Source organism: Centroberyx affinis, unplaced genomic scaffold (genome assembly GCF_046629955.1).
Source record: "Centroberyx affinis isolate AG114_WGS23_722 - 3 ecotype Tasmania unplaced genomic scaffold, CSIRO-AGI_Caff_v1 ptg003945l_1, whole genome shotgun sequence".
NCBI classification, from domain to species: domain Eukaryota; kingdom Metazoa; phylum Chordata; class Actinopteri; order Beryciformes; family Berycidae; genus Centroberyx; species Centroberyx affinis.
In genome coordinates, this window is record NW_027281771.1 from 29440 (window position 1) to 55814 (window position 26375).

General features: G+C 42.4%; 1 protein-coding gene across 1 annotated transcript in view; it reads right to left on the reverse strand.

Annotated features, from left to right (window-relative positions):
* Positions 1-4967: 4967 nt before the first annotated feature.
* LOC139663174 (zinc finger and BTB domain-containing protein 16-A) overlaps positions 4968-26375 on the reverse strand; it is a gene marked incomplete at its 5' end in the record, with an annotated part of 67843 nt that continues 46435 nt past the window's right edge. The window contains 3 exons of the mRNA XM_071541740.1: positions 4968-5197; positions 10953-11123; positions 23620-23790. Of these exons, the coding sequence (XP_071397841.1) occupies positions 4968-5197; positions 10953-11123; positions 23620-23790 (572 nt within the window). The remainder of the gene's footprint in view (positions 5198-10952; positions 11124-23619; positions 23791-26375) is intronic.

The window sequence follows — 26375 nt, forward strand, 5'->3', positions numbered from 1 at the left end:
AATACACGCTCACACACGCACGTACAGATACACCCTCTTTGACGCACGCACACACACACACACACACACCCACGCACGACGAAGTAGAAAACATTCAGAGGACGATGATAGGAATAACGTGACTGATCAGCTGCTTGGGTTATGGTGGGTTTCGGATGAAGCCGTGACTGGGTATTATTATTATTATAGTGGGTGGATATTATATGAGGGTGAAAAAGCCCCTCAGCTCACAGTGTTTGAGAATAAAATGGCAAGACACCACGGGACATGCCATCCCTTCTTCTTTTTTCAAGTACAAAAAACAAACAAAAAAAAAAAAAAGTCAACAATCAAGTTCGATTGAAAAATTGTGAATGACAAGTACTAATTGGTCGGTTGGCAGCGCCCCCCCTGCCGTCACCGTCTTTTTACGTAAAATTTTTTTTTTGACGTTTTTTTTTGACGTTTTTTTTTTTTCCTTTTTCCACATACACACACACTCACAAAAAAATTGTGGCAGATAGATTTAGTCCTTCACCTACAATGCAATTGACATCCAGAAAGCAACACTTACTACAATATGTTCACACACGTCGTTATGTCCAACAATATCAAAGAGGAGCAAGGCAAAAATGATTTCACACCCAGAGAGAAAAAAAATAACTAGGTAAAAAAAAAAAAAAAAAAAAAAAATACAAATATTTGTGCCCTGCTGTAACCCTCGACAAATGGAAAAAGGACTGACACTGAATACAAAAATATCACAATTTTTATATATCAAATTGCCTCTGTTGGCTCTTGTTCAGGAATACACTCATTTTTCAAGAGAACTCGTCGACCAAGAGAATCTCTATTTTTAACCTTCTAGTTTTTCTTTTTGATTACCACTTGCAGTTCCAATTGTCCAACGCACTCTGCATCACTGCAAATATGACCTGTCCCGGGCGGTTCAGCAGTCGATGAACCCTCTTTTTGTTTCACATTACAAAACTACAATTCTATTCACATAGTTTCAAGTTTAAATTCTTGTTTTTAAACCCTCTTAAAAAGTACGAGTACTTCCTCTTATCCGCGCATCCCTCTTACTCCACGCTTAAGGCTTCAAAATTGCTTTTTTTTTTTTTTCCTGCTCTTTTAAACGGTCGGGGGGCAGGGGGAGACTATAAGAGAAGAATAAACATCCATTTGAATGACTTTTTTTTTTTTTTTTCCCCATCCTATCAACCTCTACTACTGTATCTCTTACCCTTTTATATAAATGTCGCTTAAAAACACAAACAGACAATCATAAATCAACATTTGAAAAAGCATGAGATGAAGTAGCAATGATGAAATAATGCAAAACACAAACACACACAAAAAAAAATGTGCTTTTGCAAAAAAAAAAAAAAAAAAAAATGAAAACATTAACAACTTAGAGGTAGCTTTTATAACAAATGACCAAACCTTCCGGCTCTTCAACAAGCAGGGTTAATAATACCAAGTTTGGTAACAAGTAATGCACAAAGAAATACACATTAGAAAAAAAAAAAAAAAATCTCTTCACCGTGGCACTTAATTTTCTGCGTACACATTGCTTTATCATGTTGTGCAATGCATCTTTCTGACATACACTCACAAAACAAAAAAAAAAAAGTGTACAAATGAAACAAAAGGGAAAATTAAAAACACACAAGCACATGAGGTCACAAAAACGAGGTAATTCAAGTACAATGTGTTGAGATCAAACTCAAGGTAATAATAGTAGGAGACGAGAGACGCAGGGACAGCGCAGGGACAAAACCATAGAGAAAGAGTTGATTTATTCTGTCGTCTTACTGGTCGCCCCCTAAGCTGGGTGGGCCGTTTCTCGTCCAATCAGTGAATTTCCCCCTTCTGCCAGTCATTCGGATATGTGATTACCCCGGTAACACTGTGACTTGCTGTGATGCTTGTAATGCCTTAGGGAAACTGCAATACCTGTGGCTACAATACACGTCATAACAGGTCTAATGCTGCGTTCCGGAGGCGTCAGAAAGTCTTGACTTCCATCTTCCTATTAGGACAACTTCAGCTATCTGACGTCATGTCGACATGGTGGCATACACTGTAAATGCTACACAGCATTACTTTTAACACGTTTATAATCCTCAAAATACACTAAAGTTCGACTTTCAGCACCAAATGACCTTAAAGAGTAACTAAACCCCACCCAAATCTGTGGTGAAGCCTGACCCCTAATGGTGAAAAGTAGGTTACTGAACTGGCCAAATGCTATTGGCTGGTCTTTGTGCCAGGTGATGTCATCTTCCATAGAGTACAACCTGGCACAAAGACCAGCCAATAGCAGATGGCCAGTTCAGTACCAGACTTTTCACCATTAGGTGTCAGGCTTCACCAAAGATTTGGGTTTGGGGTTTAGTTACTCTTTAAATCTATCAAAATACCTATGTGGTAAATGCTTTAACATAATAGACTTTAAATCTAAAGTTGCACTTACACTTGCTAACGTTCTATGCTAACTAGCTAGCTAACGCTGCCAAATATCTTTGACATACCATTAGCTTCTGTATCGGGCAAACAAAATCTCGTGAGTGTCCATGTTTCTCTTTTGCTTTTTCTGCTCCGGACCACTGGAACTCACACAGGTTGTAATTACGACCTACCAGCTGGGAAATTCCGACTTACCGACTTTGAACGGAACGCAGCATTACCCGCTAAATATAACTGTGATACAGCCGAGTCCAAACCCCAGCTTGCAGTCTTTCACATTCATGGTTTGATGCCATATAACCGTCTACGACCTGCTATAACAAGCACTGAGGAGCGCAGCTAAGGCATGACAAGCATTTCTTCAAAAACATTCACCACTAGTTCTCCAAGTCACAGCACTCCCACCAAAAAGCAGCCTTTTTTCATTTTGTTTGCCATAACTGTGGTAAATGGACAGATCATGAGAGCGGTTGTGATAAAAGTGTTACTGTTTCATGTGTCAGTTTGTGTAGTTCGTCTTTAGTGTGAAATAGTTGATAGTCATCCGGTTAAATGTACATTGATAATACCAGTCCAGTTATCTATTGCTGAGAGAAAATGGATAAGCTTGAGTTATTGTGGCATAATAAGAGAGTTATGGTTTAAGAGATATCAGAGTGGCCGTATTTTTTTTTTTTCAGCAAGCTGCCCCTCTGACAAATATATATCTTGCAGAAACATCAAACAGAGACTGTTGTCGTAATATGTTTTACCTGTGCAATCAAGCCATGATAAACTAAGATGCGGAGCGAAAAAAAAACAAAAAAAAAAACAACGTGAAAAAAGTGACGTAAGTTAGACTTTGGCTCTCTGGGGAGAACCGCGGGTGGCCAGCAGTGACTCGACCTCCTCCAGCCCTTATCTGACGGAGACGCAGAACCAGGGAAGACTGCTGAGAAGACCGGGGAGATTTCCGACAAAAAAATCGGCGCTAGCATCTTTTCCCCCTTTACGACCGGGTGAGTGCCCGGTTCGCCGTGTATTAGTGCCCCCCCCCCCCCCATCCGTCCAGTTCAACTGTATGTATCGTCTACTGCATATGCCATGTCATATCAGCTCTGCTGCTGATTCTCAGGGGCTATCTGACTGGCACTACTGGGCTCTGAGGGCTCTGGAGAGGCCATCTTGGAGGATTTCTCGTGAATAACGGGAAGGTCGGAGGGCCTAGCGGTCGGCGGGGCTAATAGGAGGCGTCAAAACAGATCAATTTCCCATTTGGGGCGGTGATGACTTAGGGCACGTTCATGCCAAGCATGTTCGAAGCAGTTTACCCGAACTCTGGATTATTTACTCCTTTAGTTCAGTTTATTTGGCCAGGTGAGAACAATGGCATTCAAATTCAGGTGGTACCAAATCAGCGAGATGCCTGAAAATGCAAGTCTCAGTTCTCTGAGACCTGTGGTTTGGTTTATGAGGGGTGAGAACGTAATCCGAACCAACTACAGGACCCCAGAATGCACGGTTTTAAGGAGACAGATGTTGACATCTTATAGCCAGCAAGTTACTCTTGCTTGGGAAAACCTAGCATAACAAATCGAAGCGCCTGAACCGAAGCTCTTACTCGGCCATTTCTTCAAGTGTGAGAGGGAACTCACGGCAACGAGCGCAGTCCAGTCACGCTTCGCTAAAGTTACACGGACTGGAATCGGATTTGTTTTGACTCCGCTCCTCAGCCCCGCTCCGAAAACCTCTAACCCGGATGGGACGAAAGGTTACCAGAACTCTGTCCAATAAACAAGCTACTTGTGAGTTCATGTGACTTTTTGTTCACAAGCCCTGGGTTCGCTTGTAATCGGGCAGGTGTGAATCTTAGCGAACCAAATACAAAGAAATACAACAAAGAAAACGTTTCCGCTAGGGTTGAGACTGAAGAAAAATGAACTGTAGGCGTGATCGCACCCTAACAACAATGGAGTGGAGGATTAGGTTCTCGATGTGCGTGGTTAGATAGCCCTTGAGAATCGGCTTTTCCTCGCTCCGAAAAAAGTCGCTCCTTCCTCGCAGCTCGCCGCACTTTACCGCCGCTGCCCGGCGACATGACCTGAAATCAATAACACAGTTGCAGATGTAGTGAATGAACCCGGTGAATCCGAAAAAAAGTGGTGGAGAATCTCTCTCTCTCTCCGTGTCCCAAGTCTTCCTCTCCTTTAGCGCCTTTGTCGCGCCGCCGCCGCTGCCGCCGCCCTTCACCACCCCCCCCCCCCACCCCCCGTCCGTCCGTCCGTCATCGCCCGCCTTTTGCATGAAAAGAAAAAGAGAAAACAAACCCTCTCTCTCTCTCGCTTTCAAGTCTCTCCCGTCATGACATTCCTCGATTCTTCGACTTCTCCCTGCCCCTCTTATCTCATCCCCGCTCCACCATGCCTACTCCTCATCTGGTCAATTAACCACCCCCTACCCCCTACCCAACTCTTCCACCCCTAACCCCTATCTCCTCTCTCTCTCTCTCTCTCTCTCCACCCCCCCCCACTCCGGTCTCAGACGTAGCAGAGGTACAGGTAGGTCTTCTCTATGCGCCAGTCTGGGGGGATGTCTTCGGGCTTGTGGCCTTTCATGTGCTTCTGCATGGCTGACAGGCTGGGGCAGTACTCCAGGCAGATGGTGCATTGGTAGGGCGAGGCGCCGTTGTGGGTGCGCAGGTGCTTGATCATGGCCGAGTAGTCCCTGGATCGCTGGTGGCACAGCTTGCACTCAAATGGCTTCTCACCTAAAGGGGGGGGGGGGGTAGGGTTGGAGACAACAACTGTGTTAGCCTGGTGTGGCGCGATTCAATTACAATGATTTACTTGTTGAAGTAAGTTTTGTGAGGGAATAAATTCATTTGACGTGGGAATCAATCGAAGATGTATTAAAGTTGCACTAGCCAAGATTTTCATCAGAAAGCTAGACTCCACAATGTTAGACCTTTTTTGCATCTTTGGTCCATTTGGTATCCTTTGGTATAAAGCATCACGGTGAACATGAATGCGCTGCGCTACTTCTAGAGCAGTGGTTCTCAACGTGGGGTCCGGGGACCACCAGGGGGGTCCTTGAGGGCGTTCCAGGGGGTCCCCAGCGAATTGATGAATTGTTAAACTTCATTATTTTGTCATTTTTAGAATGACTATTTTGATCATAGTTTCACTGTTATCTCTCTACCTACAGTACAGATAGTCATGAAATTCTGGACAAAATCATATCTAACAATAAAAATATTCTCAGATTTGGGTCCAAGAGACAAAATCTCATCAAATGGGGGTCCGTGGCACTAATGTGGACTAAATTAGGGGTCCTTGATATGAAAAAGGTTGAAAACCACTGTTCTAGAGCAGTCATTCTCAACCTTTTTCATATCAAGGACCCCTAAATTACTACACATTAGGACCACGGACCCCCATTTGATGAGATTTTGACTCTCTGACCCAAATCTGTGAATATGTTTATTGTTTGATACGATTTTGTCCAGAATTTCATGACTATCTGTATTGTAGGTAGAGAGATAACAGTGAAACTATGATCAAAACAGTCATTCTTCTACATTCTCTAATTGTGTTCACTTCTTGTAAATGAAATAATGGTGAAGTGCTGGGGACCCCCTGGAACCTCCTCAAGGACCCCTGGTGGTCCCCGGACCCCACGTTGAGAACCGCTGTTCTAGAGGACCAGTAGGAGTTGCAACAGCATTGATAGGGGTTGAAATTCCAGAGTTTTTGTTCCAATACAAAGTATGGGCCAGAAAGTGAGTTTTGAAAGCCAGAATTCTCAGCACCTGGCCAGTTAATCGTTGAGTCATTGGTATTGATCAACAACTAACCCTTTAAAGTCATTGAAATGATCATCATAAAATAATAAAAAGCATACGAGTCTTGTGAGTTTGTTCACCTTCTGAGAATCAGTATCAACACATTGCCAGGCAGGTCTATAAAACTATCCCTCTAGCATCTAGCAAAATGATGCCCTAATTATTCTAGTGGTTAAAGGGATAGAAATCCTTTGTGTTCAGTCATTATCAATTCTCATTACTGCCTTTATTAAAAAGCCCCCACTGTGGGGGATTTGAGAGCAGTGGATCTAAGTCTACGCTATTGTTTCAGATCATGCCGCGCAGCAGAGGAAAAAGAGAGAGACATGCCCTGCTATTTCTCAAACAATGCAACTGTCGAATGCGGTGGTTGAAGATTCACGTCCATGCTGGGAAACACTTTCTGCTGCATTTCATGTCCAATATGTCTACTATCCCAAGACCTCCTTACAAAAACAATGACATCAATGCAAATGGCTAATTCTAACACGTTTATATATACTTTTAAGACCAAGCAGATTCAATAAAGTTCTCAGAGATGCCACAGGACCCATATTTAATTGTATTTGAGTGATTTTGACTGAACTAGCTCTTTTAAGGCCCAATCTGTACTTGCAGTATGGTACCTCCTGTGAAAAACCCTGACCCCATATTCATAAAACTCAAAATCTTCGGCAAGGTAATTTGAGGTGATTCATAAAGAACAGCACTGAAACACACTGACAAAGCATCGCTTTTAGAGATATTTTGTTTATTAATGAAACTTTTTTTAACGTAGATAATCATAAATTGGAACTATACAGCCTTGCCAGATCGAGTGCTATTTTGCTTTTTACTTGTACTTTTTACTCCACTACCTTTACTTGATAACTTAAGTTACTAGTTACTTTGCAGATTCAGATTATTCATATATAATATAATCAACTAATAAATTGTGATGTATTATTATAGATTACTGTAAGCTACCCAGCAGTATATAAAGTAGTGGAAATCAGCCCCACCTTTTCCAGCTGCAACATTAAAGTGATGCTTACACATTAATGCACCAATAATTATAATTCAATAATATAATATATACTGTATTATTCTGAAATGGGCCATTCTGCATAATGAGTACTTTTACTTTTGTTGCTTTAAGTACATTTTGATGCTAATACTTTTGTACTTTTACTTAAGTAACATTTTGAATTCAGGACTTTTACTTGTAACAGAGTATTTTTATACTTTGGTATTTCTACTTTTACTTAAGTAAAAGATCTGAGTACTTCTTCCAGCACTGTCTATATGAGGCCAGATCTGCATTTGTATGTGTGTAAATACTCAGACAGACCGGTATATATTGAGATTATGATGGACTAGGAAAGTAAAAAAGATTTTCATTTTCATTTTTTGAGTATTCACATACTCAAAAATGTGAATACACTTTGGGATTCATTTATAATGGAGACATTATGTGTAAACTGCCCTGTATTTCTTTTATCAACCACACCTAATCAACAAAACTAGGGGTAAATTCCTTGTAATAGCCTTCCCGCTACATTGTGCAATGCATCAACGATAATGTGAACCATGCCATTTCCACACGGACCTCGGAGGTGTCATAAATCAAAGCGCGACCACTGGTTTCTCGCTCTGGGGCCGTTACATTCAAAAGGCACGTTTCCATTCAGCGGCGGCGCCCGTCCTAAATGTGCTAATGATTAGAGCGATGGCAGGGAATAATCCAGCCCGCGCTCAAGCCGACAGACGCAAATTAGACATGTAAATGCTGACCTTTACCAATGGCATTTGAAATGAGCTGTCGGAAGTGATCTGGCCCGACGCTCGCTGTCACCTTTCAGACTGGATGCACGGGGCAAAACGGCTGGCTTCGTGTCTCTCTGTTGGCCTGTCTATCTGTTTTTTTGGGGGTTTTTTTTGTTTTGTTTTTTAAAGCTTAAAAGCATCCCCCAGTCAACCTTGACCTGCATGAGGTCGGGGGCACGGCGGCGTTTACCTACGACATACCCAAATATAGCATTGTGGGTTATCATGTGTTATCCCTGCAAGGCCCCATGCAGCGGTGTAGACAATAACCACACTGTAAATAGGATCGCCTCAAATAACCGCCCGATAATGAATTGCAAATGGGCCCGGGTATTGATCCGCCATTGGCAGTTGGGACACGGGGGAGGGAAGCGGTGGGAGGGGTGTGTGTGTGTGTGTGTGTGTGTGTGTGTGTGGGGGGGGGGGGGGTAGCGCTAGGTTGCCAACGTCGATGATTCATCAAGCAGCTCCCTTTTGTGCGAGGTGGCCTTTGACTGTGAGCTTGTCACTTGCTCTTGTTATCTGCTGTTGCTCTCCGGCTTACCGCAAAGCCCCCCCCCCCCCCCCACCCCACCCTCCCTCCCCCACAAAAGGGGAAAGGGTGCATGTGTGTGTGTGTGGGGGGGGGGGGGAGCCAATTATTGGACAGGCTGCCTTGATAGTGTGGCTTAACAGCTGGCTTATTGAATGGGAGATGGGAGAGCGGTGTTGTGTGTGCACGAGAGAGAGAGAGAGAGAGAGAGAGAGAGAGAGAAAGAGGGATGGCGAAGAAGCGTGAAGCCTCGGCTATAGGCCATCCTAGTGGGCGCTCGGTGGTGTCCTCACTCTCGGACTGTGCACTCGTTCTCGGGGACATGCGTTTTTTTTTCTCTGCCAAGGGACTGACAAGGGCATGAAGCTTATCATTGTGTCAACATCTTTATGGGGCTGTAAATACACCGGGATCAATAGGGAGGCCTTCTGAGATGTTCCTCTACAGTATCGCAGCAGCAAGTGTACAGTTTGCCCTTGGAAAAGATATTCATCCAGTGGCCGGTTTCCAACCGACTTCCTGCGTCAGAGCCCTTCGAAAAGACTCCATGTGCTGCGTCAATATAACATCTTGACTATCATTGGATGGTGAGGGGGTCAAGGGTTAGAACGCCACGTTTATGTCATTTTGTAGGAAGCGGAAGCAGGAAGAATGGGATGATCTCGTTGCTACGGCTTGAAAGCATCCATGTGTTTAGCTCTGGTACAGTCACATCTAGGGCTGAAAGATTTTGAAAAAATATCTTAATTGCGATTATTTTGACTGATATTGCAATTGCGATATGATTTGATATTAGATATATTAGATGATATTAGAGGGAATTATCATTTTCACATCATTATTCTCATTTTCATTGAAAAACTTTTTAAAATGATTATGGTGTGATTTTTTGCGGGGATCTGTACCAAACAAAGATGTTTTCTTAATTCTGTAGAACATGATGTGTAGGCCAGGACATCTCTGCAGCACCACAATATTTCATTTAAAATGGTACTTTGACACACATTTTGCCTCATAATGGTGAGGTGCTGAAATGTTCAACTATAGCCAGATCCAGAGTCCAGACACACTGGAACCTTGTTGATCTTGTTAGCTGGAGCTGACCAGAGATAAAGAGATGCTGCCCTCAGTGTATGACAGATGCATTACTGGTATTTGGATTGGACCGACACTGCAGTGAGCCTTTATAGCTACCTATGATTTGGTTGGTTTGACTGGTAAGCCAGGTAATGGACCGGCTCAGAGAGAAGTAGATAGGTCTACGCTTCAATGGAGGGATGCTGTTTTGTTTAGTTTTCATTCCCAGTTTCTGTTCTGTTCTTTTCAAAATAAAAGTCCCAAGGCCATTGTTCAGTGGGTCATTATCGTGCAACCACACTGCTTTTGCCTCTTCCCCACGCCACCTTCCCGTTACAATATAATCTGAACAATTCTGTAACATAGCTGAAGGGGCATAACAGAGTTGAGGTCCATGAAGCATTATGTCTCTGGTGTTATAGCTGCAGTGAAAGCCTCACAAGACATTATTGTCTGTTAAATTGTTGTTATTATAGTATTTTATGAAATTATTAGGGATCATTGTGTGTTACGGACATTTAAGAGTAACAGATGATATCTCACTGCTGGGGAATGTTTGACCAATGTTAGGTTAAACTACTTAAAATTACAGTCAGTAGCGTTATCCACTGAAAGACTCAAATTCATTAACTTTTACTTAGAATTAATTTGCTTCCAAATGCCATAGAATATAATGTTTTCCCCATTTTCAGCTATACTATGATTGGCATTATTCATCATGTACAGCATCAATGATTTGATTGATTGAGACTTGACTTAATGCTTGACTTGGGTTCTGTTGACTTGGGACTTGACTTTGACTTGTACTCTGATGACTTGAAAAGGTTTCTAAAGTCTTGACTTGAGATCTTGTGTTTGTGTAAATGACTTAGATTGATGAGATCTGTTCAACCAGACGACTGAATTTAAATTCTGGATGGAATGATTGAATTTATTGAAGTAGAAACTGATTATAGAAATCAAACTCATGATGCTCTTACCAAGTTTTTATCCTATTAAAATTATACTGCATCGAAAGGTCCTAGATATTTAGATATTAAATTGATACTGGACTCTTGATTTGTTCTGACTTGACTCAGTGTTCTACATTTAGACTTGAGACTTGACTTGAGATTTGACATTGACTTGGACTTGACTTGGAGTTGACTTGGTAGACTTGACTTGGAGTTGACTTGGTAATCTACATTTAGACTTGGGACTTGACTTGAGACTTGTGCCCCAAGGCTTGAGACTTTTGAAGAATGCGTGAACTCCAGTGTTGCTCACCTGTGTGCACACGGTAGTGGGTCTCCAGCTGGTGCTTGAGGCTGAACTTCTTCCCACAGCCGTTACATTCATAGGGCTTCTCGCCGGTGTGGATGCGCTTGTGGCCCTTCAGCGTGCTCTCGTCTCGGAAGCAGCTCCCGCAGAACTCGCACTCGAACGGGTGGTCGCCTGCTGAAAGACGGATGAAAGGCAAGGTTCTCTTCAATTCCGCAGATGGTACGCATGACTCAGAAAGATGAAACAACAACAGTTCTGTAGCTTGTCTCGAGGTACAGAAGTAAGGACGGGACAATGTACAAAAGGACAGAAGAGTGAATCATTGGTTCCGTTTACATGCACGAACTAACCTGACTGGTCATATTCTGGGTAAATTCTTATTCAGGTTAATCTGTTTAGATGAACCTTGATGATTACCTGTGACTGAGTCTTCCTGTTACCATGAATAAACCAGTTAACAGAATATTCCCCCTTCCTCTTAGAGTCAGCAATAGTTGCTTCATTTCCGGTACAGGGGAAACAAATATCGAGTCTGAGAGAAAACCAAAAGTGAAAGCAGTAAGCTGTTTCCATGACATTGCCATAACCAGTTTAATATGGAAGGAAGCCGGCAGTGGTGGAAAGTAACTAAGTACATTTACTCAAGTACTGTACTTCAATACAATTTTGAGGTACTTGTACTTTACTTGAGTATTTCCATTTTATGCTACTTTGTACTTATACTTCACTACATTTTAGAGTAAAATATTGTACTTTTTACTCCATTACATTTATTTCACAGCTATAGTTACTAGTTACTTTTCAGATCAATATTTTATATTTAAAACATTGATCATCTTTATAAAATAACTATAAAATAGCACTGTTATAGATTAGACTACCCAAAAGTATAGCTAAATTGTTAAGATTAGCTTCACGTTGACAACTTTAAAATGCTGCTTACATGTACATGTATGTCAATAAATCAGTATTAATATTCCAATAATTTATGAAAAATATAACTCTCTAAATGGGGACAGTTTGCATAATGAGTAGGTTTACTTTGATACTCTAAGTACATTTTGCTGCCAATACTTATGCACTTTTACTTAAGTAAGATTTTGAATGCAGGACCTTTATTTGTAATGGAGTATCTTTACATTGTTGTATTGCTACTTTTACTTAAGTAAAAGATCTCAGTACTTCTTCCACCACTGGAAGCCACGTACATTAACCAGCTTTCTCAGAGTTGGAGTATGAGCTTACCTGGGTTATTTTAACCCAGTTATGAATTCTCCTTGCATGTACAGATAGCCAGTAAAACTCCTTCAGGTAACCTGTGTAGGATGTTCTCTAATTTGACAATTTTAAAGATATTGTGATAATGACCATCGAGAGAAATTTACATACAAAAGTAGAGTTTTGAATGTATGTGCCTTTTCAATTGAAGTCCTGTTCTTTCACCATTTGTCCATATGCACTGTGTTGCTATTTAAGTTTGTCTCTGCACCAATGCCACCAAGACAAATTCCTTCACATTTATTGCACTTGACAATTACAGAGCATGAGGCTCTCTTAATAATTAAATATCAATCAGTATGCTTTTTAGAAAAATTCAGGGTCTGTAAAGATTCTTGTAACCTCTCACCATTATGCATAAATCATAATACTGTATATTGTTAGCTGACAAAAATGCCATTATTTACAATCATGTCAGCCGTGTTATTCAAACAGAAAACCAAATTGCAGATTTCTACAAACCTTAAAAAATTATATTAAACTTTCTGTAATTATTGATAAAAGGAAATGGCCTTGGTGGCAGTTTCAATGATAATTTATGAAACAAGTATGCATTAGTAATGAAAAATGAAACTCTTTTTATGAATTGTTAAACTTCACCATTATTTAATTTACAAGTTAACACAGTTAGAGAATGTAGAAGAATGACTGTTTTGATCATATTTTCACTGTTATCTCTCTACCTACAATACAGATAGTTATGGAATTCTGGACGAAATCATATCTAACGGTAAAAATATTCTCAGATGGGTTCAAGAGACAAAATCTCATCAAATGGGGGTCCGTGGCCCCAGTGTGTGCTAAATTAAAAAGGTTGAGAATTACTGCAGTATCTGACACTTACATAACATGTAAAATGATAAGAGGCTCAATATATAGCACTATTTGTTTTGGAAATGCAGATAGATTATATCCTGATGGAGGCTTACAGTAATTATACAGATAAGAGTAAACCTCACTCGTTCTCTCTACCAATACCCCACTGGCTTAATTATCACTCTCTTACATCTCTAATGACAAAGAACTACTTGATGTTAAACAATTAGAAAATCACCCAATACCCCTATACACTGAAACTGCACAATAGACAGATGTGCTCTTGAGCATACTGTTCAGCTTTACATATTAGTAAATTATTATATGTTCATGGATTAGATGATAGGTAATATTACCTACTGACCATCTGTCAGCTTACCATGTTATTACCAAGCAGCACTGACACTATTCCACAAATAATTACCATAATTCTTTGGATTATGTACTAGCAGGCCTATTAGGCCTAGTAGGATAATGGCTGCCATATTAGTGATATGTATTGGTAAGCAAACTAAACCCAGTTAAAGGTGCTAATATCAGCCAATTGATTCAACACAGGTCAAAAACGACACATCTTTTGTCTTAAGGAGATGTCTTTCTCTACAAATCAATTGCCTTGATTGTTTTGCTTTGTGTATAGTGATAAATGATTGTAGCCTGTCAGCGCCATCATCACAGGCTGTTCAGTGGGCATGAGATGTAATATTGACTAAGCTGGGGCTTCGTGTGCCGATATTGATTGCATTCATGGATGCATAAATGCCTACAATACTGAGTACACAGGAGCTGATGACAATTACGTGCCGATGTCAGCTGCACTACTGCTAGCATGCAAGCTTCTTTTCAAGATGCTTTTTTAGTCATGGTTAAATAAGAAAAACTTTCACTCAAAATCAAAACTTCTTGTCTTCAGTTTGGAGTTGAACCGGGGTCGGCTTCGATATTCAATATTATCTAATATCGGTGGGATATCGAATCTCGGCGATATTTTGGCGGGAGAGTATCGCGATATAAAACTTTAGATATTGCCCACGCCTAGTCGGAGTTGAAGGTAAACGTATCCGCCCATCCGCCCCCCCGACCTCCACACCCTTACTTTCCACCATGCTCTCTCAATATCAATCTACTACCTGTTTCTAGTCGTGACTCCTGGTGCCTTCAAATGGGGTCGTGTTTACCGTGTTCACGAGAAGAGTCCATATGAACGCCCCCCTCCTGTGGTATTCACGACTTCGGAAGTGGAAATTTTCCAGAGTTCACGAGTTGTGACGTGTTTGTTGACGTTTTCAGAAATGGATGGTGGATGGTAAGTTAATATATTGTAATTTTAGTCGTATATAGAGTTTTTCTTAGTAATTTTATAATATGTCTGAGGAAAATGTTGATATTCCCAACGGCCTCATCTTTTTCCTCTGTCATTATGCCTTTGCATTTCCTGCATTCCGTTACCTGCTCGCTAGCTAGCTAAATTGTTAGCCTCGGTGGCTTAGACGCCGACAGTAACGTTAATAAGTAGCGTCCATGTTGCCTAGCAGCGTTGCCTAGCAGCGGTGCTCTCACGACTTTAACACTTGAACGCCAAGCATACCGTGTACACGACTTCCCATGTCGTAACCACGAGCTCACGAGTTCCATTCGAAGGCAGCATCCTTCACGTAATCTTTTCCTGGTGGGGAAGCGCATTTCTTTCATTATTTTTCTGCGTGGAGCATGTCATTTTCGTTGCTGCATTTGAAGACATTTGCCTCATTTCATGAAATCCCTCGAGGCCGGCGCTGGCCATGGGCTACGGCGTGTTGTGTGCCTTCGGAAAATGAAAACGATACGCCGACGTCGGGTAAAAGACAACAGGCATCAAATTCCGCTCTTCAAACTGGCCCCCGGAGGGCGGCGCTAATGGATGTTCAGATGTCAATGATCGGGGGATATTATGATTTGCAGGAGGCCCTCACCAGCAGAACCAAAGACTAATTGTATTCCCGTGTTTGATGAGGAGCTGCTCCTTACGTCATTTGTGCCCCCAACCCCCCCACCCCAACTCCCCAGCCATGTAACGTTCCGGATATTTAATGTATTTCACTCCACCGCTGAAGGTTTAAGTCACCGTCAATGACCTACGCGTTTCATTATCTGCCTGTCCGAGCGGCAGCGTGCCAGGGAATAAATTGCATTTCTCGTTATGTTGCCGCCGCCCTCCCTCCCGTTACGAGACAATTTCAGTCGCAACCCCCCCCCCCGCCCGCGCATTTCAGGGCTTTTATTGTGTCCATATGTACAGTACGCGTGCGTTTATCTGGTTTATTTAGGAGATAGCGGAGAGAGATGAGAGAGAGAGAGAGATGAGGAGATGGACACCTTTTAAATGCTGCTCACATTTTAGGTGCGTTTCTTTGGAGGAGGGCTTTTTTTTCTTTTTTTGATGCCTTGTGATGTCTGCAGCGTTCCCATTAAAAGGGATGCTTTGATCGGGGGGGGGGGGGGCAGGGGGGGGCAGGGATAAAACCGAGACAGAGAGGGGAGCAGGGAATGCGGCGGGGGTGGCGGGGGTAGCCGGGGCGGCAGGAGGAGGGTAAAAATCAATAAAAGTGACAGTCTTTATTTGTCTGCATGAAGTTATCAGTGGCTCCCGCTGTAAGACATTGTGCTCTTTCTAGCGTTTCAGCCGCAGCAGAGATCACAATCCATCACGGCGCTCGGCGGGCTCGCGCCAAACGCCGCAGGAATAATAATTGAGCTCGGATTCACCTGCCTTTAATTAGGGCCCCCGATCAGGCCGGCGAGCAGGATGCTAATGCGCACGGGAGAGGCCCACGGAGGGTTGTTTACGCTCGGTGTCCTGTCGCCCGGCGAAGCGGCTGCCGCTGGCAAACGTCGGGAGAAAAAAAAACGTTGCGTGGAATTTGTGGGGAAAAGAGGAGGCTGGCTTTTCTTATGTGTAAAGTCAGTGTTTTGACTTAAAGCAGTATTCCACTTAGTTTTAACATGGGGGGTTATTCGGCTCTTGACCGCCACGAAAGCCAGAATATACACTACTCACCAAGATCAGATGCAGCTTGACGAGTTTGTAGTGTTAGGATTTTTACTTGCCATTCATTTGAATGAGGCCACGAAAATAGACTGAAAACTGACATTGAACACGTTGGTGAACAGATTCAGCAACAGATCCTGCTGCTGTGATTTTCAACTGACTGTGGGTCCAACGTTTTAGAACAGTGATTCTCAACCTTTCTCATATCAAGGATTGATGAGATTTTGTCTCTTGGACCCAAATCTGAGAATATTTTTATTGTTAGATATGATTTTGTCCAGAATCCCGTAAGTATCTCTATTGTAGAGAGATAACAGTGAAACTATGATCAAAATAGTCATTCTTCTACATCCCCTAACTTCTTGTAAATGAAATATTGCTGAAGTTTAACAATTCATCAATTTGCTGGGGACCCCCTGGAACCCGCTCAAGGCCCCCTGGTGGTCCCCGGACCCCACGTTGAGAACCACTGTTTTAGAACATAATTCTTACCGTTTTTATTGATAGAAGGCAACATAGTGGAAGGATACATTTTAGGAGAGATAGTTCCTGTTTGGGAGACCGGATCTAGTTTTATTTTTTAATAAAAATTTTAGTGTAAAGAAAGAATATAAATGCAAAATGACGAAGGACCCAGGACTGCTTTATTGTCTTAGAAGCAGGATCACAAATGTGTTAAATGTCAGTTTTCAGTCTATTTTCGTGGCTCATTCAAATGAATGGGAAGTAAAAATCCTAACACTACAAACTCCTCCAGCTGCATCTGATCTTGGTGAGTAGTTTATATTCTGGTTTTCAAAATAACCCCCATGTTAAAACTAAGTGCAATATTGCTCCCCACGAATTGAGACACTGCAGATTCGCTTCATTCAGCCAAATGATATTCTGGTGTCTGGTGTCTGGTCCCTTCTCCGCCCACAGGAAGTGCCAAAACCGAAACTTAAAGAGTGAAAATTTAAAAAAAACACCACACGCTACGAAGAAGACGTTTTCACTCGCTGACGTCGCCGTACAGGATTCTCCAGGCTAATAAAGTCCTTCGAACTTAAAAAAAAAAATAAAAAAATCAAACGGTTATCTCTCGAGACAATTCTATAATCACATTCTACTGAGATCTGAAGCGCCAGACGGGACTTTCGTTTTTGTCAGGAATACATTACGCTCGCGGGCCCGCCGGAGAATCGCCCGCGACGCGTCCTCCGTAAATCAGAAACTTGTCACTATCGCTTTCCCTCTTCCTGTGTCTCTTCCTCTCTCTCTCTCTCATCCCTTCTTCCCCCCCCCCCCCCCCCCCCCACTCAGCCGCCCCCTCCCTCCCTCCCTCCCCTTTTCTTTCTCTGGCTGGTGGGGCTCCTAATGGCGGGGAGAGGCCACAGATGAGGACCCGGCACAGTGAGGTGGAACCGTGGCATGGTGAGTGGACCCTTGGGTGCCCCCGAGCGCCGCCACCTGCGTCTTCCAACCCTCCCCCCCCCCCCCCTCCACACACACACACACACACACACACACACACCCACCACCCTGCCTCTATATTTGTGCACCCCCCCCCCCACCCACCTCCATTGACACCCCAAAGCCCTGCTGAGGGTGTATGTGCCCGTGGGCACTGAGGGCGTGTTCATTATACGATAAGAGGCTGTAAATCACCGGGCTCTGTCACTGCCAGGCCCAACACACACGCACTCACTCCCTCTCTCTCTCTCTCTCTCTCTCTCTCAATTCAATTCAATTCCCACTCTCTCTCTCTCCCTCTCTCACTCTCTCTCTCCCTCTCTCTTTCTCTGGCTGTAGCACTATCAAATACAGCTGCGAACACAAAACACCCTGCCACAGCAGACAGCAAATTGGCTTGGAGTTAAAAAAACACACACACACACACACACACACGCACTCACACACACAGACGGCGCACAACAACAGAATATTAACGAAGGCCTGGTCTGTGTAGAGGCGAGTGTGGGGGTGGGGGTGGGGTGGGGGGGGGTGGTGGCTGCCATGCCCGCCGTTGTTACGAGCCCACATCGCACAATAGTGTGTGTGGGTGTGTGTGTGTGCGTTAGTGACCATATATACATGCGAGAGTGATAATGAAAAGGAAAAAGACCGACACGGAGGGAGGTATATGTACCATCCCGGCATATTGAGAGAAAGAGAGAGGGAAGAGAGAGAGGAAAAGGAGGAGGTTTTACCCTTTCGCGAGATTAAGACGGGGCAAAAATAAGCGCCATTAAATCTGGTTTTCTTCCGTGTCCTACGTGGCGATCCAATGTCAGAGCCCGCGTCAGCCAGGCTGCGTTCGGAGATAAGAAAAAAAGTCGCAATCCGCAACTTTTTTCATAGACGTAAATTTGTTACGTTTATCATAAACTGCTCTCTTTAAGTGATATCCGTACTCTCGGCAGAAAGGCAATCATGGGAACGGGACCTTAAAACCGCAATCACTGATCACCAATGGAAAACAATTATGTTAAATAGCAATAAGAATATGCAGCAGTTACAAATCCCAGGAAATTTGAGATTATACATAAATTACAAACTACCCCGTATTGCAGGAGCAAATATGACAATGACTGTTCTGGTGTAAGCAGCATGTAGGCACCTATGCGCATTTAATGTAGCTCTGTCCGGAAATTCCTAAATTTTGGGTTGAGATTGGTAACCAAGTATCATCCATAATACACTGTCCTATTGAGCTTAATCATCTGCAATGTATTTTGAATTAAACAGATATAAGAGAATCCTTAGTCTTCTTGGTACTGTGCACGGTTATCAATCTTACAGCGTTGGCTAGACGATGTCAAACCATCTGTTTCAAGTTGGCTTTATAATGTTCTACAAGTTCTCCCATTGGAAAGGCTCACACATGTTCTCCAAGGAGACATGAATGGGTTTTTTCTCTGTTTTGGAGCCCTGTTATAGATTTTATTGGAGAGGACTATGCTGAAATCGTATTAAAAGGTTTTGCAACGTCGGGATCCAAGTGATCCCTAAAGGGTAAAGTCCACATGTTCATTAAGATTTCATTGTTATTGTAGTTATAATATGGAGGATGATGATCTATGTCTGTGTTGTTTTGTCTGTTAGTCTGATTGTTTTTATGGTTAGCTGTTGTCTAGCTCTAGTATTTGTTATGTACCATTCTTTTTGAGGGTAACATTGAGTGTGTAATCTGTATAAACTGAAGATAAAATGTTTGAAAGAAAGAAAGACTGTCTGTTTGTAGAGGAAATATAAGAAGCCACAGTCTATATTGAGTGTCTTTGTTATTACAGTGTGTTGGGCCAGTGCCTATATTGAGTGAAAAACACAAAACGCAATGACCGCTAATCGCCAAAGGTGCCGCCAAAATCAAGAAAAACAAATTAAAAAACCCCCAAGATTTTCGTAGATTATCACTTTCTCCGTTACAGCTGGAGATTCAGTCTCTCCAGGATTTTGTTGATTATTGTGACCAGAAATGCTTGATTTTGAGGCGGGTTTTCTCAAAAATTTTGATGCGATTTGCTGAATTGAATGTGCTTTTGCAGTAAAATTGCAGGGAATTGTACTACTAAAGTGGCACTTTTTCTAATTACCTCCCATAATCACTTGCGGTGATAATAAGCATACTGCATATCACAGAAACTACTGGAAATCCTTTAGAGCTCATCCTTTTTTTTTCTTTTCTGTGCATAAAAAAAACATGTTCAGAATTACAGCACAGCCAGGAAAATACTGTGCTTGGATTGCAGTTTTAATAGATACACCTTCAGCTCAATAAATATCTAATAAAACCACTCCGTTTGAATATGTTTCATGATAAGGAATGATTGATTAGGATGATTAGGATTGAAGTATGCAAACCAAAAGCTCAGTATGATTGGAAACTAATAATAATGCAGGTTAAACAAAAACAAAGTGACTCAAATTTTTCTACCTGTACATTGATTATTAGAGTTATTATACACCAGTAGGGTCAATGAAACTCCAACTCAGTGTGGTCTGGCCAAGGCAGTTTGTTGACATTTGGTTTGATTGGAATATTTTCTACTATATAATGTATTTCTACTATATAATTTGGCCATTTCATGCAGAAAAATTGCAGTCATTTTGCAAAATTGCATGTTCTTGTAAATATGGCGAGGATAAGTTGAATTTGCATTCATTATTGCAATCACAAAATCGTAAATTACTGGACAGACTGGTAGATGGAAGCTAAAACAGGGTCAGTGTTTGGCTCAAACCCAAAACCTTTTCAAGAATTGGGAAAAAAAATAAAAATCTGTACATGGAGGAAATATTTACAGGGAAAGATGGACACAAAATGGATCTTTTACTTAAATCTCTTGTATTATTATATTTGCTTAGCAATTGTAGTATGGGTGGTTTGGGAGGCAGAGGGGTTGTATGTTCTTTATATCAGTGGTTCTCAACGTGGGGTCCGGGGACCACCAGGGGTCCTTGAGCGCGTTCCAGGAGGTCCCCAGCAAATTGATGAATTGTTAAACTTCAGCAATATTTCATTTACAAGAAGTTAGGGGATGTAGAAGAATGACTGTTTTGATCATAGTTTCACTGTTATCTCTCTACAATAGAGATACTTATGGGATTCTGGACAAAATCATATCTAACAATAAAAATACTCTCAGATTTGGGTCCAAGAGACAAAATCTCATCAAATGGGGGTCCGTGGCTCTAATGTGGACTAAATTAGGGGTCCTTGCTATGAAAAAGGTTGAGAATCACTGCTTTATATCACATTATGATCTTGTATAGGGAATATGGCATTCAGTTCAAATTCAATTAACGAATTCAAATGGAAAAAAAAAAAAGTTGATGACATGAGGAATCTGCGGCACACCAACAAAAGAGAAATTAGATGATGGATTTTGCTGGAGGAGGGCAGTGCAACAAATGTCTCTGGAAAAAAATGGATAAATAAATATATAATAATAAAAAAAAAAAAAATATGAAAAATAAACCGTCCAGAAATAAACAGGCCAGGTCCACTTTTGGTTTATACCCCGAGGTAGATAAGCTGTCTAGCCCTGTCTGTTTTTACACACGATTTTAACCTTGTTACCCAGCTAAGTATGAATGAGATTATTAACATCAAAGGGCAAATGCCGAGCAGCACTGTGCACCCCCCCCCCCCCCCCTCTTTTTTTTTTTTTTTTGGAGGGAAAATTAGGACTTATTTTCGGCACCGACGACGATAACTGTGGTGAGTTGCTGCTGACTTTAAAATCCCCCCCCCCCCCCCCCTCCTCAACAAAAGGCTCCGCATCACAGTTAAACGATTGCTTTCACGGCTGGCTCATTGTGATTTAACACACGCCCACAGAAGGATGAGGCTCAAAGTGGCACGAGGACCGCCAGTCTCATCTGGAGCCGAGAGAGAGAGAGAGAGAGAGAGAGAGAGAGAGAGAGAGAGAGAGAGAGAGAGACGAGTCAGGGGGATGACATTTGCACGGCCGGGGTGGGCAGGTGTATGGGAGACGGCGCTCGTGTCCTCTTCCAGCGTCTGGTTGCCAAAGCAGATGTGTGCATTGGTACAGTACAGGGAGCTGGCTTTCGTCTCCTCGTCTCCCCCCCGCCCCCCCATCACAACCCCCTCCGAAACCACCACCACACACACCACACACTAATGGCGTGTTCGCCTGACTTGTAAATAGGGCCGGCTGCTCTCATCTCACTGCCTTTCGTTTCAAATATTTATCCGCGAGCCGGTGAGCTAAATCGGCTCTGACAGTGAGACTGTTATTTAAGGTCGCAGACAGCCGGCTGGGTGGGAAGAGAGAGAGAGAGAGAGGGGAGGGGAGGGAAAGAGAAAAAAAAAAAAAAAAAAAAAAGCATCCATCCCCTCGCGAGCGAAATGGGATTCATTTCCATGTGTTCATATTCTGTCATGGTTACAGAGGGGGGGAGGGGGGTGGGGGGGTGTTTTTTCCGCCGTGAATCGCCGCGTCCGTTCGGCTACCTCTGCCCCCCCCCCCCCCCCTCGCAACAATGTATTAGTATCCCGGCCTCGCCTCGGCACCAGAGCCAGCACTGAGGGAAATTACTAGTGGACTGAAGAAGAGAGAAAAAAAAAAAAAAATGTCACTGTAAATAAGCTTCGTCTGATTGCAGCAGAATTCGTTCCACGAATGACCTGGGATCACGTTGTTTACTCAGCTGTCCTAAAGTAGCGCTGCGATTGGGCAGGGATAACATGATGCCTTTTAAATAAAAAAAAGAAAAAAAAAAAGGCTTTTTACACTGTATTATAAGCTACAGTTGGATCCACGATGCGGTTTTCTGCTGGCTCTTTTGTGCACAAGTCCATTTCCTCATGGTCGACTGTATTGATGGAGAAAAAGAATCACTGCCCATTGAATAGATGTTGATATGACCACCGATGTTGAAAACCCATGTAAATATAGCAGCAGAAAATTTCTGTTGCTGGTACCTGGAGCCTAAATAGCTTTCTGACATCAGTTCAAAACAGTTTCCAAAGCTGTTTTAATATACATTTTTATCACGGCATAATATACTGTGAAAGTTTTGTGCTGACGTTCAACCTGCATGTCATGTAAACGTAAGTCGCCATTGCTCCCTGTGAATGAATATTCAAATATTACATTACAATAATACATCCCCACTGCCAACATGAACCATCTCTCCCTTGTCTATTAGTAGTTGGGTAGAAACCCAATGGATCTCTGTTGGTGCTAGTTGGTGTTGGATACTGGCCTGTGAATATCTGACCTATAGTTAGAAAACCAGGTTTCTGAGCTGCTGATAACAAAGACCATTCATCACCAGTCAGTCCTAAGCAGTCCTTACTTGCTTCATTTGCTGCAGAATTGATGTATAGTAACATAAACTTATAGCAAAGGGGAATACCAATGAATTTGTCACAGCAACATGTATTACTTCAGCTGCTGCAGTGGTTTGGTGATAGGATTTCATAGAAATTGTTAAAAGGCCAACCACTGCATGTGTTAAATTATATAACAATATGACCTTAAAAAGGATCTGTCAAATTGATATTAATGTGAATACAAACAAACACCTGCTTTTAAGAGGCAGTTGGCTGGTTTCTAGTTTTGGAAGAAAACTGTTGACGTTCATAAATGCTAATTTGATAGTGTTCAACTTGTGGTATGGTATGGTTATGGCTTGAAAAGACCATAACACATGTATGGAGCGGTTTGCATTTTGATGAAGTTTAAGGCTGGGCCGCATTAACGGTATGAAAGCTATACCAGAATAAGAGGATTCCTCCTCATCACTTCAAATCCAAACACAGTGTGGAATATGAGGAACAAAGCTGTCCTTGAGAAAAACAGTACGGGTTGGAGCAACGTTTCACATGCTATAACTGTGTTTCTTATGTACAGGGTGTTTTTGCAAGGTTTTTCAAAGGTCTCATATATAGCTAAATTGCTTTTTGAGTCTTAAAAACAGTTTCAGATATCTTGAAAATGTCATTTTAGAAATAATACCCATGCTTCAAATGATATCACGAAGGAATCTAAAGCCATACCGCCCTAGTGCCGACGGCTGGAGAGGGCTTCCACTGACCTGTGTGCGAGCGTAGGTGACGCTTGAGTGCGGTATGGCTGGGGAAAGTCCGGTTGCATTCGCTGCAGATGTAGCTGCGGACGCCGGCGTGGACCTCCATGTGCTGCTGCAGCGCCGTCTGGGTCTGGAAACGCTTTCCACACAGCAGGCAAAAGATGGCCATGTCCGACCCTGCAGGACAACACCAAAGACACAACATGGGAGGTGTTAGTCAGAGCTGGGAAGGTTTCTTTCATTTCAATTACTTAGGGATGGGATGATGTGCTTATCTCACGATGCGATTCGATGCGCGATATAGGGTTCACGATTCAATACAACCACGATAACGATGTAATAAATAAATGGTCATGTTGTTCAATGACAGCAGTGTCAAAAATGTCATTACAAAGTACAAATAATATAAAATTTAGTTAATATCACGATTCATGTTTCTGCCCCACGATACGTATTGTCATATTGTCATTTTTAATGCAATATATTGAATTTCGATATATCGTCCTGTTCTTATTATTCAACAATACACTCTGATGTAACTGTATATTGCACTGTTAAGGGAGAGTGGAAGCCTGCATAGACATTCATCCTCACTGCACAACAGTTCAAAAGTGACTTTGGACATTTAGAAATATAAATTATGATCATCACGACCTCCAGGAATATGTAACATATATTATAAGTCTCCATCATGGTTGTATGACCATTAGTTGCTACATTAGAATATCACCAAGTGCACGTCTTTGTTTTCATCTTCATGATGAAAACAATGATGAAAGCATGAAATATGACCAACATTTGCAGATACTCAAGAACTACAACAACTTGCCCAATACTAATCAAATATTTACATTTTTTCTGGTGGAGGTGGTTTTTTTTGGGATATTCGGGAAGCCAATTTATTCACAGTTGATGAAAACACACCTTTGCGACATTTCAAAAGTGTGCATAAAATTTGCTTTACAGCTGGATGGAAACAGTGCTACTGACACAATTGCCCCTCAATTTCCCCCCGCGTACACCCTGCCCCTCGAGAACACCACAGAGGAAGGCCATTTCACCCTCAAACCGAGTTTGATGTGTGAATAACATCTCAGAGAAAAACACTGTAGCTGTGGAAATGGAAATGTGGAAATGGTCAGGGGTGTCCGCTTCCCCCTCAGCGGATCAGCATTAAGGTAGCACTGCACTGACAGCCAATGCCGCCTTTGTCCAAACATATCGAACGGACTGAAGATTGCGCACACTCTGAACGATTAAAACGTACACATGTGGGATGTGCAACAATGGGGGGGGGGATTTGTCGGGAGCTCAGACACATTATAGCCTGCTAAGCGTGCCTCCATAGGCTTACATCAAGCACACTGTATTTATGGGATTAAAGGTGCACACAATGCTCATGTTTCACAGAGTGCGTAAAACGATAAAGATCTCCTATGTGATACTTCAATTGAATCTTGAGTCAAGCAAGCACCGTGCATTTTTCTCCAGTAGAGATAAAGACTGCACAGTCTCCATGCACACATACACAAACACACATACACACACACACACTTGCATGCTCCCTTGAACACACTCCCTTCACACTTTTTCAATTACCAGGCTGGGGAAAACTCTGGGGAAGGACTGAGTGTTTGGAGCTCAGTTTCTATTTCATCAGTCAATAACACATCTTTGGGGCAAAGCTGACACTAATTTAAAAATCTATGAAGAGCAGCCCGCCTCATGTTCATAACCACTGGAGGAGGAGGAGGGCCCACCGACAGCCTCCAAGCCAGATCAATCACTGTCTCCGCCGCACCGCACCCTGAAAGGCAAGGGAAAGGGAGGAAGAGGATGCACCGCTGGAGGATGATGATAGCAGGAAGGATAGGGAAGAGTTGGTATGAAGCAGGTAAAGATAGGAGACGCGGTTTAAAAGTAGAGTCGGCGGATGCGGGAAGCAAGAAATTCAGAATGACATGAGAGAGCGAGGCAACATCAGAGGGGGGAAAAAAAAAAAAGAAGAAATTTGCGCATGTGGAGGAGAGAGACAGGCTGATGAAGATACAAAACAAATCCTGTCCTTACATTTGGAGACAGTGATGGGTGTAACGGTGCTTCTAGGCAAATAAATATTGACAACCTCTCCGTTTGACTTTAGCTCTCTCTGAGCTTCGTTTTATGCTTAGCAGAAAAGCAAGCATCTCAGCGTGCTGGTGTCTAAGAGACCGTAATATTTTCATTAGGTCCTTGTTGAACTGCCAGGTCTGAAATGCCTGTGGTAGAAACATTTACAGATCAGCCGATGCATTGGAAGATTGATTTTTCCATTTCACATTTCTCTTCTCGTGTGTCCAGCACTGTGACGTCTTTCTCCTTGGATGTTCTGTTGATGAAGTTCGAGTTTCTATTATCTCTGCTGATGCTAACTACCCAGTTCTTCTTCTATTTATTCCAGACATACCGATAAGGTAACATGCATCACTTCCTGTGCACCTGCCAGACACCGGGTGTTTCGAACAGCAAATGTAAAAGCTGGCTATAAGTTGAATCACTATTGTGTTAGATCAAATGGCAGTAGACAGTAGCAAGACAGGCAATTATTTATATGAAAATGTTGCAGGTTATTAGTTAAATCCTTTGTAACACTAGCGTAGCAGGCCTTGCTAAGTGTTCGCAGTAATGCTAGTTGCAGTAATGCTAGTTGCAGTTGGGAGTTTTTACCTCCGCCAAGGAGGTTATGTTTTCGGTGCCGTTTGTTTGTTTGTTTGTTTGTTTGT